The sequence below is a fragment of the Schistocerca gregaria genome, chromosome 4 (assembly GCF_023897955.1).
Source record: "Schistocerca gregaria isolate iqSchGreg1 chromosome 4, iqSchGreg1.2, whole genome shotgun sequence".
Taxonomy (NCBI): domain Eukaryota; kingdom Metazoa; phylum Arthropoda; class Insecta; order Orthoptera; family Acrididae; genus Schistocerca; species Schistocerca gregaria.
The window spans coordinates 150008264-150026425 of NC_064923.1; the positions used below are offsets into that span (position 1 = coordinate 150008264).

The following is an 18162-nucleotide window of genomic DNA, read 5'->3' on the forward strand; positions in this document are numbered from 1 at the left end:
TCTGGATTTTTGTGGTTGCCACACGTACCCCAAGTTGAAATTCTTTGATTTCCAAACAAGTTTTAGCATTTTTCCCTGACAAATTTTGAGATGTCAAGAGTAAGTAAAGTTGCCAAAAAATGTAAGGCTCTGTATTTCTAAACACACGAGCAAAACCCTTAGGTACTAACATCAACATTTTTCATAATGAACTGCTTTTAGATGGAAGAAGCAAACCAAATGGTATACGTGTTTCATTAAGACCACTGATGTTATTTTCTTTCAATAAAACGAAACACATTTGGTGATATATATGCATTTCCTTGAAATCGCAAGACAAATTTAAAATACCTTCACTGATTTCAGAAATAAAAAAGTAGGCCTCTTGAAAGAAATGTGCAAGCCGGGGAAGAAGTGTGTAAACAAACACTACTGGTGACCACCAGTAAAATTTTGGTTCTACTATACAATGTATTTGCAGTGAGACAGTCACAGTTTCTGAAATCCATAGCCTGTGGGTTCTGCCCTGCCGAGGAGCACTGCAGTTCTGGGTCCGTGGATAACCACGAAAATCTGGCGTATTATGCCACACACAAACAGACCCGGTGTGCGGGCAGATTAGTGAGTCTAGATCCGACGGGCAGGGCCTGCACATTAGTGGAAAACGATGGGCTTCAGATCGGCAGGCCTGATCCATTAGACACACATACAGAAATGGCATGCTGTTATGGCCCGTTATGGAAATCCACTTGTTTGGCGAGCTAGTCACGTGTCACAGACTCAATGTTGATGAAATGAGATTGCGCTGATCACTCCACGCAACACACAACTTGCGCGAATACTCTGAGAATCAATACTAATGAGGATAGGTAGCATCTCGCCATAAAGATGATCGCTGAGCCACAGACAGGCACATAAAAAAAAGGACACTCTCACTCTCACAACTAAATTTTTGGCCTTAGCCTTTGTCGGAAAAAGGCCAGCAAGAAGTGGTGGCAGCACCGACTGCAAGCTGAGGGGAGTGGTAGAAAGGGGAGAAGCAGTAAGAATGAGGGGTTAGGGAAGCAGCGCATGTACTCATCTGCTCCCAGCCAGCGATGATGTGTGACATATTAGTAAACAAACCATATATTTAGACGAAAATAAGATTTTTCAGTGTTTCCACAACTTGTGGCAACCCTGACTTCATCTTCCATGCCAAAGATGTGCAATGGCACTTGAAGCTGTCCTCAACTTGACTGTCGCCTCGAACACCACACTTCTTACAAGGGAACCTCCCCATCGCACCCCTCCTCAGATTTAGTTATAAGTTGGCACAGTGATAGGCCTTGAAAAACTGAACACAGATCAACCGAGAAAATAGGAAGAAGTTTTGTGGAACTATGAAAAAAATAAGCAAAATATAAAAACTGAGTAGTCCATACACAAGATAGGCAACATCAAGGAGGGTGTGAGCTCAGGAGCGCCGTGGTTAGCGTGGGCGCCTGCGGAACGTGAGGTCCTTGGTTCAAGTCTTCCATCGAGTGAAAAGTTTACTTTTTTTATTTTCGCAAAGTTTTGATCTGTTCGTTCTTTCATTGACGTCTCTGTTCACTGTAACTAGTTTAGTGTCTGTGTTTTGCGATCGCACCCCAAAACCGTGCGATTAGTAGACGCAAGGACGTGCCTCTCCAATGGGAACCGAAAACATTTGATTGCAAGGTCATAGGTCAACCGATTCCTCCACAGGAAAACAATTCTGATGTATTCTATATGACACTGGTGACGGCATGTGCGTCACATGACAGGAATATGTTGTCGACCCACCTAACTTGTACACTTGGGTAAAAAGATTCTTTTACCTTGCCTACTACAGCGAGTTACCTCGCACTAGACGGACAGATAATAATTGTCTGAAAATAAAAAAAATTAAACTTTTCACTCGAGGGGAGGCTTCAACCAAGGACCTCTCGTCCCGCAGCTGCTCACGCTAACCACGGGACCACGGTGCTTCTCGGCTCACGCTCTCCTTGATGTTGTCTATCTTGCGCATGAACTACTCAGTTTGTATATTTTGCTTATTTTTTTTTTTCATAGTTCCACACAACTACTTCCTGTTTTCTCAATTGATCTGTATTCAGTTTTTCAAGGCCTATTCACTGTGCCAACTTATAACTAAATCTGAGGGGCGTGCGATGGGGAGGTTCCCTTGTTAGGCTTGATTTAATTATTAGTTTAACTTGCATAGCTGTTCAGGGCCATTTCATTATCTCTGAACGTATATTTTTTGTGGCTGGCGTATTTCTGCATGATTACCTCAATATACAGGATTTGTGTAACTATATAATAATGTGTTGTTAATATTGACATTCTTTGTAAGAAATTAGCTAGTGTTTCAGTGTTGTTATATAGTTTTCCTGTGATTTTTAGGTACTGGAAGCAATGCATGTTATGTAGAGAAAGTGGAAAATGCAGAATTATTTGATGGTGACAAATCTAAGCCTTACGTTGTCATAAACACAGAATGGGGAGCGTTTGGAGATAATGGAAGGCTTGATATTGTGCGTACTGAGTATGACCGAGAGATCGACCAGTACTCCATAAATAAAGGAAAGCAGTTGTAAGTAAATTAAAATTAATTTTTTCTCAAAATTGAAAAATGGGGAGGGGGGAGCAAAGGAACTATTAAACTCTATAAGCAACACAAATATATTTGCATTCTGGATAGTGAGACCTCTCCTTGCTTCTGGACTTGCCCATAATTGTAAAAGATTGCACCGGTGTTTTGAGGAAGTCCTTGAATAAAAGAAGAATACCGGTAAAGTAAATACAAGGATTAGGCTGCAACAATGCTTACAATGGTGCTCATATCTTTCTCAGTCTACTTGTCTTAAATTTCCTTCAGAGCATAATTTTACTGCTGCAGGCAAGCTTTGCAGCTGTCCACACTATCTTCTCCTTAATTTAACTGTATTACGAACCTAGTTTAGTTTTGTTGAATAACATGGAATTTGATTCTTTCTGCAAAATTTTAAGTCTTAAGTGTGCAAACTGAATGTTAACAATGGTACTAAGAGCAGCTGCCGATTACCACTTTATGTCAATGTGTACTTGAACACATCTCCAGAGAGCTGGAAAATTAATTAATTTTATAAGTCCTAAGTTTAAAACTGTGATGATGGAACAAGTTTTAGTTTATATCCCTTATATTCCCAGTTTTGTAGACTAATTCTGTGGTGTATATTCAATGCAAGATTCTCTTTTGTCATAAAATTGTATATTGCTTATACACATTAAGATTACTCTAAATTTCTTGTTTTTGGTACTGGTAGTTTACACAGCTGTACTGCTATGGTGGTGAATTCTGTTTAATGACACTCTGAAATAATTAGCAGTAAAGTTGCCTTCAGCCTGAAGTTGGTATCAAAATCACAGTCCTTCAGTTGATATGGTCCATTTTCAGATGGTATGCCCTCACCTCCCTCCCGTCTATGCCCTGACCTAGCCAGTACAAGAAGTGACCTCAAGAAATTTAAGTTATCAAGTTAATGACTTGTAGCTTGAAATTTGAAAGTAGATGTTCTGGAAATTGTTCTCAACATTGTTTGGTTTTCTGCTGAAAGCCATGCATCATAAATGGTGTTTTATGACACTACCTACTATTGCAGTATATGCTCATTAACACAATTACATAAAATTGTGTGTGTAAACTGTTTTATGACTGAAAGATCTCTTTATATTACAGGTTTGAGAAAATGATCTCTGGAATGTACATGGGAGAGCTTGTAAGGCTGGCACTCGTTAAATTTACAAAGAGTAATCTCTTATTTGGAGGCAGAGGCTCCGACCTGCTCTTCAAGAGGGGAAATTTCTTCACAAAATATGTATCTGAAATAGAAAGGTATGTTGACACTGTATGTCTTTCACAAAGCTAACACAACACTGTAGGTACCATATATGAAATATTAGTTTACAAGATATGCCAAAAGGATGATGTTTAATGTTAGATGCATGATTAATGTAAGTTCAAGTTTTAAGTAAAATTATTTGTTCTTTAACTTTGATAAAATTTTTCTTTTTTAGTGACAAGAGGGGAAGTTACACAAATTGCCGGCAAGTGCTGGAAGAACTTGGCCTTAACCATGCAACAGACCAAGACTGCAGTAATGTGAGGTTTATTTGCGAGTGTGTTTCACGGAGAGCAGCACATTTGGTATCAGCTGGTGTTGCAACACTCCTAAACAGAATGGATGAGGAAAATGTTACAGTGGGCATTGACGGCTCAGTCTATCGTTTCCACCCTCGTTTCCATGACCTTATGGTTGAAAAAATTTCTGAGCTTGTCAAACCAGGCATTAAGGTAAGAATTTTTTGTCTCTCTTGTCTTAACTTGCTGTTGATGAATTATATAAACTTTTGAAGTTTCACAAATTGAGCACCATATCTGAAAAGAACAATTGAGTACAAATTTAGTGTTGAGTACATTACAGTTTCATAATGCTCGCTCATTATGGTATTTAAGTCTGTCTGTTATTGCAAATTGCCCATACCATTACAGACAAAGGGTGATGTCTCCTTAGCAGTTGTTAGACAACAGTGTTCACATCCCAATCACGGCATCGTGACATAAGTTTAGCACGATTTTCTTAAATCACTTGAGTGTATACCAGTATTATTCCTCCTACAAGGCCACAGGAAATTTCCTCGTGTAGTCTTGAACTTGTGCCCCATCACTTAAGACCTGCTGAAAGCTCAACCTGCACTCCTGGATGACGTCTATTTTAATTTGATGATGGCCTATGCCAGTGGGAAGATAGTAGATGTGCTGAGAATTATTTCATCATCATCTGCCAACAGATAGCTTTAATAGGGATGTTCACAGCCAGAAGGCTCAGTGTACTGTAAATGTGGCAACCAACCAACCAACCAACCAACCATGCCATGGAGACGCACTTGTGCTGAGCTTGAAAGGGGTCAAAGTGGTGTGATGGTCCTTTCGGAGAAGTCACAAACGAGTCGGACGTGCTGCATTAGTTGTACGAAATGATGCTGTTATCAATGGTCACGTGAACATTATCACACTCGTAGGTGAGGTTCTGGACATATTTTAACAAACAAGGCAATGAAGCACCATTTAAAGTTTTGAGGCTCTAATAAGTATAAATTTCAAAGGAGCGGACTAACTGTCGAAAAAATTTATGTTGACTTTCTTTGATGAAGTGACCAGTACAAGATATACCTTTCGGAATTTCTGCAGATAATTCTTAACTTAATGTACAAGGAAGAATAATTTTGAGATGATCGAAGTGCCCACATGATATTTTCTATTGTACATGCAAAAGAAGGGCTGTTGGCAAAAAGTAATTGGCTACAGAGAATGTAGGAGTTTCTTATCACTCAGGCAGAGCTCCATATTCAGATTGCGTATCCATTTCTTTGATATTTGACACCTCTACTTTGCTGGAAAAATTACATGTGAAAGCACTTAAAACTTGCTTTGTTTCTATATTTTGCCTTTTGGTAGTGAGAAGTTGATTACAAGCCATATACAGTTCAGCCTGTTTCCATCCATGCTATTGCAGTAAGTTCAAAAGTTGTTTGCTTGACTTTACACTGATAAAAAATTGAACTGTTGTGTGTCAAGTAGCTAACATTACAGCACTCCAAGGGACAGATACATCTTTAACAAGGAAATAACAATCTTATTTTGACTTGGAGAAGCGTGTGTGCAGAATATTGAAGGTGTTTTGCTGAGTGTGATCTGCAACATAATTTTTCTGGGGATGTTAACATCTGTATTTACACCATTGGTTACTTTCTGCTGAGACCCTTAGCCCATGATGTAGAATAATAGAAATTGCTATCTTCTTAGAATGTCAACTTGATAGTAAAATGCAAAGTGGCAACATAAAAGCTCTTGGACCGTCAATGAATTTTTGTGGTTACAATGCATTAATGGTGTTGGAAACATAATGTACGGTAGTGCGATCAAAACTTTCTTGATGACTGGAAAATTTTGTCTGCAAATTGATGAGCCACTTGTTGATCTAGTTGTGTATTAGTGAGATAACTGTTGATCATTGAGAAGATGGATCTATTTGTCAATTATTTTAGGACACAACAAATTAAAACTTCAAGAAATGAAATGTTGCATCATACTTTATGAACAAAATTTGCACACACCTGTCTTATATAAGAATGATGATTAAGTTTTAATAATAATAATAATAATAATAATAATAAAGTTAGAATGAATGTCCAGAAATAACTAATCATTCTTTTGTTTTACAGTTTGATCTGATGCTGTCGCATGATGGTAGTGGCAGAGGAGCTGCACTAGTAGCAGCTGTAGCAACTAGGGAACGGTGAATTTAATGCTGGAGACCTTTAGGTGCAGTTGTATATATTAGACAATTTTGGGTTCCTATAGCATGTTGAAGCTGCAGAAGTACTGTCTGATGTTGGAATGTACAAGCTTCACCACGAGCTGGATGATCCGCAACATCTGTCAAGACTGACATTAAGCCCCCTGGTGGTGCAGTGCAGTGCAGCATTATATATTTATGTATATGTGTGTGCTGTGAATATAATGAGATTATGTGAAAATTTTAATTTATATGATCAATTGGTCTAAGTTATACTTGAAGGCCAGTTGCTTTTGAAATTTTTTTTATAGGTTCCTTAGGAACAGTTCACAATGAATTCTGGTTTTTGTGAGTTTTTAGTGTGTGTGTGTGTGTGTGTGTGTGTGTGTGTGTGTGTGTGTGTGTGTGTGTGTGTGTGTGTGTGTGTGTGTGTGTTGTAATACTTGTGTACTTAGTTCTGCACGTGTTAGACATGTAAAAGGCTGAAATTCAGTCACTTTTATAAACTTAAAAGGGAAGAATTAAATACTTCCTGTGTAAATTGCTTTTAAACAAGTTTATTATGTAAATAATTAAATTAGATTTCATAGCTAAATAAAACACAAGCAAATAAAGCTGTGTGCAAACATAAGATTGTTAACTTCATTTTGTGTATAACATTCTACTTATAACAAGTCATCTCCTCATTAACAGAGTACAGTGTATACAAGCTCCTTAACAAACATTTAAAGAAACAACCGTGCAGCATTCAGTTTCTGAAAAAAATTGTTTCGATCCACAATTTCTTCTGTTCCTTGCAAACTATTGGTTTCAAGTGGGGTATCAGCCTTTACAACTGTTGCCCTTGAAGCTAATTCCCTGGCAGCAGCCCTTAATCTGGACAGGAAATCTGGTAAACCTGCAACACAAAGTATTTGGAGAATAATAGTGTTGTAACAAATTGTAAATCAATACCTTTCTTGAGTATTACTCACCAGTCATGGCTACCCATGCTGACAGTGCAGATGGAATGGAAACACCTGGGTTGTCAAAATACGTCAACACAAATTCAATTCCAGGCTGGAAAGAAATAAATTCCATGTAATGCTTTGCTCATATTTTCATAGGTTACAATAAATTAATACTGTAGTATGATTGTTAGCTATTGTTTCATAACAACAAGTGATACCATTAAAAGCCTTTTTCGATTTGCTGTGGATGTCAGGATAAAAATAACAAGGTTTGATAATTTTTTCACTCTGGAAATGATATTGAGTAATATTAATTTACTTCCTCTTGCGAGGTGTCGCCATGGATGCAAACGGTTTGTACTACATACATTGTCTAATACTCAGTTGCAACCACTGACCTTAGCAACACTGCTCTATAACTACTAATGCACATTACTTCCTACTGCATTCAAGGCCTTTTTCAGGTTTAGTGTATAGTCATATTGAAAGGGATAATTCCTATTCCCAATAGGATACTCCATCTGACAAAATGGTGGTAATAATCACACAGGTTGATCTGGTTAGAAGAACATAAATCAAGAGGTCACCAGCTGTCTTGGAAACAAAATTTAGTAAACTTGAAGCAGTTTCTTAACCATGAATGACATGTAAATTGTATAGATGAAAGACGTCAAGTTATGACACTAACTCAGTTGCTTGGATTGTCTTAAATAATACAGATTAACAACTGAGAGAACCAGTTCATGGAATTAGAGCAAGGCTAATAAGGGATTTATTACTCTAAGCTTGCTGAGTGATAGTCATACATGAAGTGAACAAGAAAAAGTGCAAGTAAAGATAATCTGGAATACTACTACCACACACCAAGCTTATAATTCCTTTAACACACCCTGATTATATTTGCAATCCCTATTAATGAAGGGAGCTGAACAGGTCAGATTACAATGCATTCTCATAGTTCATGGAACTTTTATCCATATTTCTGAATCAAGAATAAAATTCTTGCACTTGGTCAAGAATGTTTAATACTCTGCTCCCTATCAAAAGACAATTGCATTTGTATACATCCCTGTATGAGAGTTAAATGATTGGATGGAATATTTACTGTAAAACCATTGCACACTTCCTTAGAGAATTAAAAGTACACAACAAAGGTAGTCAAAAAGCAACAGGCATCTGCCCAATAATTACTAGTTTTTTCCTTCATCATTTATGAAGATGATTATCAGCCATGTAGTTATGGCTCTCACCCAATGTGGAATGATGTAATAAAAAAAGGCAAAGACCCAGAGAAATTGATTTTTAATAACTCTCAAAACATGTGTGCCACTCTCTGCTCTCCCAGAATAATATCCACCCTTAATGTTATTTAGTGTGATCACTCTTCTATGCAGCATAAAAGTAAACAGAACATCTAACTGCTGTATTTCTCTGCAGTAATGGTCCAAAATTTTAAACATTTGAGGGTAGAGAAAAAAACTCCAAGTGGCAGGGGCTGGAGATTACAGATCAGATAAGTCTAATACCAAGGGCTGCATACATTTCCAAACAAGACACCACTTTTCCTTCAGTGCTACCTACACTTGTTTCCTTCTTCCCACGGCAGTTCCATCAGGATGAACACAAGAATGGTGGCTATGCAGTTGCTTCCCTCTTGCCAACCCTCTTACTGAAGTGTGCAAGATCTTGATTAAGTTGTGAAGTAACACTGAAAGGTGGAAATGTCTGATTGTTGGGATCAGATGGCCTCTTTCGAGGCTGTCTTTTGAGAGACTATAGATGACATAAGAGGAAATGTAACGCAGAAAAATTTACAAATGTGTTCCCCAAGAAAGAGAGAGAGAGAGAGAGAGAGAGAGAGAGAGAGAGAGAGAGAGAGAGAGTGAGTGATGTCTGGAAAATGTTAGTTGCTATAGTCCATGCTTCAGACATAAAATATATGTATGTTCAAACAAAATGGTTGAATACTTGTCTATTCCACTTCCATCATGAGAAAACAGATGTGCTCCATCAATCAGAAGGACACTCAGCAACATCACCATTGTCCGGACGACCATAAAGTGCACTATCCTCATATTCTTTTGGTCATGGCAACTTATGTTTATGGAATAAGAGTGAGTGTACAGCTTACCACTCGCTTCCAGCACTTTTTTGAAGACGGCTATAAATTTATTTTAACAACCAAATACTGTTTAGAGACTACACTGGACTCATTAACATAACTATTAGCAGGTAAGTTCCTATGGCGTATTTAAATTGAACAGACAGAGTTCATTTCTGATTTCTACTTGGCATCGGCCATCATAGCTGTTTGTGGGCTCCACATTCTTGCTGTGTTGCCCATTCTGCACAAGCAGTAGTGACTTTCTAGACCATATAGGCTCAAAGGGGTGGGCAGGGACCAGGCAAGGCAGGACCCACAGGGTCATCACTGTCAAAGTTTTTCCTCTACAATTACAGTTCAGTCAAACCATCGTTGACAACAGAAGGCTGCCCACTCTGCGCTGAACATTAATTCATCCATCACTAAACTGTCTTTCCCACTTTCTCAATCATTACATTTTCACCATAAATCTCTGTAAGTTAAGGACGAATGTCAGCTAGCTTAATGTTCTATAAATTCAAAAACCATATTACAGAATTCCTGTCACAATTGGCAGGCTCAGAGATTGTGTTAAACATTCTGAATGATCACTAACAAATGAAAATGCAACACAATCTGTAACAGCAACACTAGAAAGACAATGAATCAGAGAGATGAGTAGGAATGTGCAGAACTGTGATGGCACTGTTGTGGTGTTGGTAGAAGAAAACTGTACTTTCAAGACACTAACAAGAACAAATAAAAGGAATAGGCTCTGTGTGGAAAATATAGACTGTGCAAGTGACAGGGTTATTTGTGTATGGCTGAAAGGAGTAAAAAACATACATTGATTATCCAGGTGTATGTGCCAACTTCAGAACATGATGACCAACACACAGAGGAAACATAAAATCATCATAGAGAAAATAATGGAGGCTGCAAAAATATTAATGGCCGACGTGAATGCAATTGTGGTAGAGGAGGAACCTTACTGACTTCTGCAGGGAAAGACCACTGTTAGTGACAAATAAATGGTTCAAATATTATAAGAGAAGGACTTACACTTGGAAATCACCAGGGGATAAATATAGAAACCAGAGTTTATACTGGAGGAAGAAAGAGACAGAAATGGAACAAAAAGGTGCAGATATTAACAGTGACCATTGTTAACTCATGGCAGATACAGGGGGAAAAAATGACAAAACTGAAGACAGCTGTCATTGTGAATAAGTGGGACTAAGGAGGTAAGAACCAGGAGAGAAGGAAGTACTGGAATACTATCACTTGAACTTGCAACCCTATTATGAGACAAAGAGCCACCTGACAATGTCAACGAGTATTGGAGTTTGTCGAAAGAGGAATCATAAAAACAGGGCAGAAAAATATAGGATATGTAAATGAAAAGGGACAAACAAGCTGAGTTGTACAGGAAATGGTTTCACAAGATAGAGAAAAGCAGAAATTTCGAAAGCAAAAACAATGAAGATACAAGAAAAATGTACTGAAGACTGAATAAAAAAACTGCATAAAGAATCAGCAGGCTGGAAAAAAAAGGCTAAAGGGGAGGGGGCTTACCTGAAGAGGAAGGGAAGATAAGATTTACTGTGCAACAGAGTAAATTCTACTATGTGGGATCAAAACAGAGCAGGAAGAGAAAAGCAAGAAATGTAGAGTACAACAATCCTGAAGACATCCTACAGAGATGGGTAGGCTAATTACAAGAGCTGTATGATACAGATCATAAACCAACAACATTGGAAACTGAACCTGTATCTGTGAACAGTGAAATGGTCAGTAATAATGGAAGTAATAAAGAATGCAATAGAAGTGCAGTAGGTACAGATGCAATTCCAGGAGAAATACTAAAATGTTTGAATCCAGAATGAGTAAGAGAAATATTCTGGTTATGTAACAAGGGGCAATCAAGAGGTTTGTGCTTGAGGGCTTTGCTGTGATGTATACGCACTTTGTGTATGGAAATGTGAACTATGGTGATGTTATTAACAAATGTGGCCAGACAGGGCCAATGTGATGATATTCCTTCCTTAGTTGCCAAAGGACAAATGCCAGTAGACATCTATCGGATAATAAAGAATGTGTGTGAGGCAGCATGTTTGTACACTCCTGGAAATTGAAATAAGAACACCGTGAATTCATTGTCCCAGGAAGGGGAAACTTTATTGACACATTCCTGGGGGTCAGATACATCACATGATCACACTGACAGAACCACAGGCACATAGACACAGGCAACAGAGCATGCACAATGTCGGCATTAGTACAGTGTATATCCACATTTCGCAACAATGCAGGCTGCTATTCTCCCATGGAGACGATCGTAGAGATGCTGGATGTAGTCCTGTGGAACAGCTTGCCATGCCATTTCCATCTGGCGCCTCATTTGGACCAGCGTTTGTGCAGACCGCGTGAGACGACGCTTCATCCAGTCCCAAACATGCTCAATGGGGGACAGATCCGGAGATCTTGCTGGCCAGGGTAGTTGACTTACACCTTCTAGGGCACGTTGGGTGGCACGGGATACATGCGGACGTGCATTGTCCTGTTGGAACAGCAAGTTCCCTTGCCGGTCTAGGAATGGTAGAACGATGGGTTCGATGACGGTTTGGATGTACCGTGCACTATTCAGTGTCCCCTCGACGATCACCAGAGGTGTACGGCTAGTGTAGGAGATCGCTCCCCACACCATGATGCCGGGTGTTGGCCCTGTGTGCCTCGGTCGTATGCAGTCCTGATTGTGGCGCTCACCTGCACGGTGCCAAACACGCATACGACCATCATTGGCACCAAGGCAGAAGCGACTCTCATCGCTGAAGACGACACGTCTCCATTCGTCCCTCCATTCACGCCTGTCGCGACACCACTGGAGGCGGACTGCACGATGTTGGGGCGTGACCGGAAGACGGCCTAACGGTGTGCGGGACCGTAGCCCAGCTTCATGGAGATGGTTGCGAATGGTCCTCGCTGATACCCCAGGAGCAACAGTGTACCTAATTTGCTGGGAAGTGGCGGTGCGGTCCTCACGGCACTGCGTAGGATCCTACGGTCTTGGCGTGCATCCGTGCATCGCTGCGGTCCGGTCCCAGGTCGACGGGCACGTGCACCTTTCGCCGACCACTGGCGACAACATCGATGTACTGTGGAGACCTCACGCCCCACGTGTTGCGCAATTCGGCGGTACGTCCACCCGGCCTCCCGCATGCCCACTATACGCCCTCGCTCAAAGTCCGTCAACTGCACATACGGTTCACGTACACGCTGTCGCGGCATGCTACCAGTGTTAAAGACTGCGGCGGAACTCCGTATGCCACGGCAAACTGGCTGACAATGACGGCGGCGGTGCACAAATGCTGCGCAGCTAGCGCCATTCGACGGCCAACACCGCGGTTCCTTGTGTGCCCGCTGTGCCGTGCGTGTGATCATTGCTTGTACAGCCCTCTCGCAGTGTATGGTGGGTCTGACGCACCGGTGTCAATGTGTTCTTTTTTCCATTTCCAGGAGTGTAGAAAACCAGTTGTGGAACGGGGCACTTAATGACAACTCACGTCCCAATACTCACAACTGTCGTATTGCTGAATTTACGGCAACTCAGGAAGAGATCTGAGCGTCTGACTTTTAGTCCTGATCTCTCCCCATGCAGTTATCACACCTTGGGTCCCTTAAAAAGGCCTCAAAAGTTTGACAATTCCTGTCAAATAAGGATGTGCAGCAGGACATGGTGTTTCATTAAATGGGTATCTTCCACCTTGTGCATTGGGAGGATGATTGTCCCAATGTTCATGGCGATCTTGCCGGATTGGCAAACCAAATCTGGAGTTTATGCCCTTCAAATGGAAACTTTTCAATTGCCCTTTACACAATAATGGCGAATGGCCAGAGGAGATTATAGCAGAAGTAATTATTACAGTACCAAAGAAATAAGGAACTAAAAATGCAGTGAGCACTTGACAATTAGCCTCATTTCAAGTGCAGTCCATTTTATGTTAAGAATCATTATTAGAAGACTGAAAATAGTAACGGAGCTGAAGAACAATTTGATTTTAGATGGAATACAGGCGGGAGAGGTGCATTAGGATTCTACTGAAATAGACCTGGAAAGAATTATGATAACGTGGCTTTTATTTTTAACTGTGTCAGATGCTAGCAAGTTAACTCAACAACTTGTTCTGTGATCAATTTTTCAAGATTTCACTGGATGGAACTCAGCTGCCACCCCCCCCCCCCCCCCCCCCAAAAAAAACCTTGTTTAATTTATATGTGCATGACATGCCAGCTACTGATTGCTGTTTTCTCAGTGCAGTTAGTTAATATTGTGCTTCCAGGTGTTCTGCCAAGTAGTTGTTACCATATGTGGAAACAGCCACCCACATGAACAATATTATGCCGGCTACTAACCCCAAGAAAAATATGCAGATGGTCTTGCACTAATATGTCATAAGAAATATATTAAGCATTGAGGGTACATTTTCAGATGACTTTTCCACATGTACTTCTGTAAATAGAAACTCTAAGTTTGTATCCATAACAATGCCCAAATGTGTTGTTGCTAAACTAACACATTTCAAAAGAATTCTACCTGATGGCATTAAAGTATTTCCCTATATCTACAGTGAACCAGACCTGCAACAAATTCCACAGGTTGTATTTTGCTCAAGGGACCCACTGCCTCAGGTGGCTTGTTAGACAGTAATAATGTAACTGGTTTATCCAGTTTATTACTGCAGTCACTTTTTTCTGTGCAAATACCTACACAACGATGACGAAGCCTGTAATAATTAATAACCATAAAGTACAGCACAGATATAGCAATGACCCTCAGCCACAACTCTCCACTGATGTGGGAACAGCTGAAGATAGTGCTGTTGTGTCACTCTTCCACTGCACAGAATGACACCATCCATGAGGTGCATATCTTCCAACTCTTCATCAGTAAACCTAGCCATACATCTGTGTATCACTGTTAACATACCAATAATACTGTCAGAAAAACAAACCAAAGACAGAACCAAACAGTACTAAATGTAAGCACGAGGATGAAGAGTAAAATGTGCATTACAGCTGTCAACAGCAACAACTGTGAGTAAATGGAACAACTTTGGTTCCAAAGAAAACACAGGGCAGTGTTTGTGCACTACCTTAGAAAGCACTTATTTCAGCTACTAAATTTTAAGAGCCCTTATTTTGACGTCTTCCAAAAATTTCTGAATCTACATGAATACTCCACAAATATGCTCAAGTGCCTGGCAGAGGGTTCATTGAACCACCTTCACAATAATTCTCTATTAATCCACTCTCAAACAGCACATGGAAAAAATGAACACCTACACCTTTCCATGCGCTCTGATTTCCAGTGTTTTATTATTATTATTGTTTCTCCCTATGTAGGTCAGTGTCCACAAAATATGTTAACATTTTTAGAAGAAAGTGGGAGCCAGATATTTCGTGGGAATATTCCGCTGCAACGAAAAAGTCTTTGTTCTAATGATGTCCACCCCAAATCCTGTAGCATGGCAGTGATACTCTCTCCTCCATTTCACAATAATACGAAATACGCTGTTCTTTTTTAAACTTTCTTAATGTATTCCATTAATCCTATTTGGTGAGGATCCTAGACTGTGCAGCAGTACACTAGAAGAGGATGGACAAGCATAGTATAAGCAGTCTCTTTAGTACATCTGTTACATTTTTTAGGTGTTCTGCCAATGAAACGCATTCTTTGGTCTGCCTTCCCCCACAACATTTTCTATTTCTTCTTTCGAATTTAGGTTGCTCGTAATTGTAATTCCTTGGTATTTAGTTGAATTACGGCCACTAGAATTGAACGATTTACTGTGTAACTGAAGTTTAGCAGATTCCTTTGAGCACCTTACAGATATCTTTTCTAAATCTATTACTATTGTTTGACATGTCATTTTGTGGAATGATTTCTCTATCTTTATTTTGTTTTATCACTTCTGAAAAAGGACCATTTAGTGCACCAAGTTTGCATCCTATGCAGGTGAGATGACAAAATTTTAAGCTACCATAGGAAAATCTATATGCACAACACATGTTGCAGTACTTGTTAAGAAATTATGGGTTACAGATCTTCATCACCATGGACAATGACTTCTATGTAAACACAATTTGTCTGTGCTCTTACAGATTAAGATTGGGGCACATGCTATTAATTTCATTGGTTTCTTCAGTAAGCTGGGCAGTCAGTGTGTTTCATATATTATCTACATCCATACTCCGCAAGCCACCTGACAGTGTGTGGCGGAGAGTACCTCTATCGGTTCTCTCTTCTATTCCAGTCTCGTATTGGTCGTGGAAAGAAGGATTGTCAGTATGCTTCTGTCTGGGCTCTAATCTCTCTGATTTTATCCTCATGGTCTCTTCACGAGATATACGTAAGAGGGAGCAATATTCTGCTTGACTCTTCAGTGAAGGTATGTTCTCGAAACTTCAACAAAAGCCCGCACCGAGCTACTGAGCGTCTCTCCTGCAGTGTCCTCCACTGGAGTTTATCTATCATCTCCGTAACGCTCTCGCGATTACTAAATGATCCTGTAATGAAGCGCGCTGCTCTCCGTTGGATCTTCTCTATCTCTTCTATCAACCCTATCTGGTACGGATCCCACACTGCTGAGCAGTAGTCAAGCAGTGGGCGAACAAGCATACTGTAACCTACTTCCTTTGTTTTCGGATTGCATTTCCTTAGGATTCTTCCAATGACTCTGTCTGGCATCGGCTTTACTGACGATCAACTTTATATGATCATTCCATTTTAAATCACTCCTAATACGTACTCCTAGATAATTTATGGAATTAACTGCTTCCAGTTGCCTACCTGCTATTTTGTAGCTAAATGATACGGGATCTGTCTTTCTATGTATTCGCAGCACATTACACTTGTCCACTTTGAGATTCAATTGCCATTCCCTGCACCATGCGTCAATTCGCTGCAGATCCTCCTGCATTTCAGTACAATTTTCCATTGTTTCAACCTCTCGATACACCACAGCATCATCTCCAAAAAGCCTCAGTGAACTTCCGATGTCATCCACAAGGTCATTTATGTATACTGTGAATAGTAACGGTCCTATGACACTCCCCTGTGGCACACCTGAAATCACTCTCACTTCGGAAGACTTCTCTCCATTGAGAATGACATGCTGCGTTCTGTTATCTAGGAACTCTTCAATCCAATCACACAATTGGTCTGATAGTCCATATGCTCTTACTTGACTGTGAGGAACTGTAGCGAACGCCTTGCGGAAGTCAAGAAACACGGCATCTCTTTTGAAACCCATGCTGATTCCTACAGAGTAGATTTCTAGTCCCCAGAAAAGACATTATACTCGAACATAATACGTGTTCCAAAATTCTTAGAGATATAGGTCTATAGTTCTGCACATGTATTCGACGTCCCTTCTTGAAAACGAGGATGACCTGTGCCCTTTTCCAATCTTTTGTAATGCTACGCTCTTTTAGAGACCTATGGTACACTGCTGCAAGAAGGGGGGGGGGGGGGCGGCGGGCGGCAAGTACCTTTGCGTACTCTGTGTAAAATTGAACTGGTATCCCATCAGGTCCAGCGGCCTTTCCTCTTTTGAGCAATTTTAATTGTTTCTCAATCCCTCTGTCATCTATTTCGATATCTACTATTTTGTCATCTGTGCGACAATTTAGAGAAGAAACTACAGTGCAGTCTTCCTCTGTGAAACAGCTTTGGAAAAAGACATTTAGTATTTCAGCCTTTAGTCTGTCATCCTCTGTTTCAGTACTGTATGGTCACAGTGTCTGGACATTTTGTTTTGATCCACTTACCGCTGTGACATAAGACCAAAATTTCCTAGGATTTTCTGCCAAGTCAGTACATAGAACTTTACTTTATGGGGTACAAAAGAATGCAGAATGTGGATAAAGCCTCATTCTTGCAAGACAAAAGAACTGTGTATTTTTTCTGCAACAAGGAGCTAAACATCAGAGAGATGAGTTGAAAGTTCGTACGATGGGTAATACAGTTCTCTTCTTAAACATTAAATGCAGAAGTATACTTGACCTGCCATTTATAGTTTACACCATACTTTTTTTACTATGGGGAAAAGCATGACAGTAAAGAACAAAAGCAAGAAAATAAAGCTGTTCTTAAAGAGTTCAAAAATCCAGCAAATCAACTGCAAATACAAGCATGGCAGAGAGAGAGAGAGAGAGAGAGAGAGAGAGAGAGAGAGAGAGAGAGAGAGAGAGTGAGTGAGTGTCGAGTCCAGAAGAACAGAAACTATCACAAATGTTGATAACACATTTTCTTTATACATTCCTGCAAGTGATAATCTTAAGAGTGAAATGCTGTGATCTATGAACTGGAAAAATTTAAATTATTCCTATAACAGATGCACTAGTATTAATGAACTTTTTGCTACTATGTTTTATGATAGCCAAATTATGAAAAACTTTTCCTGTGGTGTAAAAAAAGTGTGCAGATTTTGCTTCAGTGAGTTACGAAAGTAGTTCACGTTTTATTGTTTGACAAGATACGTAATTCTTCAATCCAAACTAAACAAATGGATATTGATTTGGAATTCTGAGCTGAATGAAGTTGTTACCTGCTACTATACATCCACATTTACAGGACACACAACTTCTGAGAATATATTAAAAAGTTTCAAAAATTTTCCAAATATCAATGGATGGTCCAACCACAAACTGTAAATTTTACAAACTGAAGTGAAAAAGGATTTTGGAAATTATATCTTAAATGTAGGTACTTGCTGCCTTCATGTTACATGCATTGCATTCAAGA

At 39.8% G+C, this 18162-nt stretch overlaps 2 protein-coding genes across 11 annotated transcripts in view; one reads left to right on the forward strand and one right to left on the reverse strand.

Annotated features, from left to right (window-relative positions):
• Window positions 1-6954, forward strand: part of LOC126365957 (hexokinase type 2) — a 397654-nt gene extending 390700 nt beyond the window's left edge. For all 10 annotated transcript variants that reach the window (XM_050008745.1, XM_050008746.1, XM_050008747.1 and 7 more), the window contains exons 6-9: window positions 2389-2578; window positions 3704-3859; window positions 4042-4318; window positions 6250-6954. In XM_050008745.1, coding sequence (XP_049864702.1) covers window positions 2389-2578; window positions 3704-3859; window positions 4042-4318; window positions 6250-6327 — 701 coding nt within the window. In that variant the 3' untranslated portion in view covers window positions 6328-6954. The remainder of the gene's footprint in view (window positions 1-2388; window positions 2579-3703; window positions 3860-4041; window positions 4319-6249) is intronic.
• Window positions 6710-18162, reverse strand: part of LOC126365960 (stAR-related lipid transfer protein 7, mitochondrial) — a 129585-nt gene continuing 118132 nt past the window's right edge. Inside the window, exons 6-7 of the mRNA XM_050008751.1 lie at window positions 7298-7382; window positions 6710-7221 (exon numbers count right to left, since the gene is read on the reverse strand). Coding sequence (XP_049864708.1) covers window positions 7049-7221; window positions 7298-7382 — 258 coding nt within the window. The 3' untranslated portion in view covers window positions 6710-7048. The remainder of the gene's footprint in view (window positions 7222-7297; window positions 7383-18162) is intronic.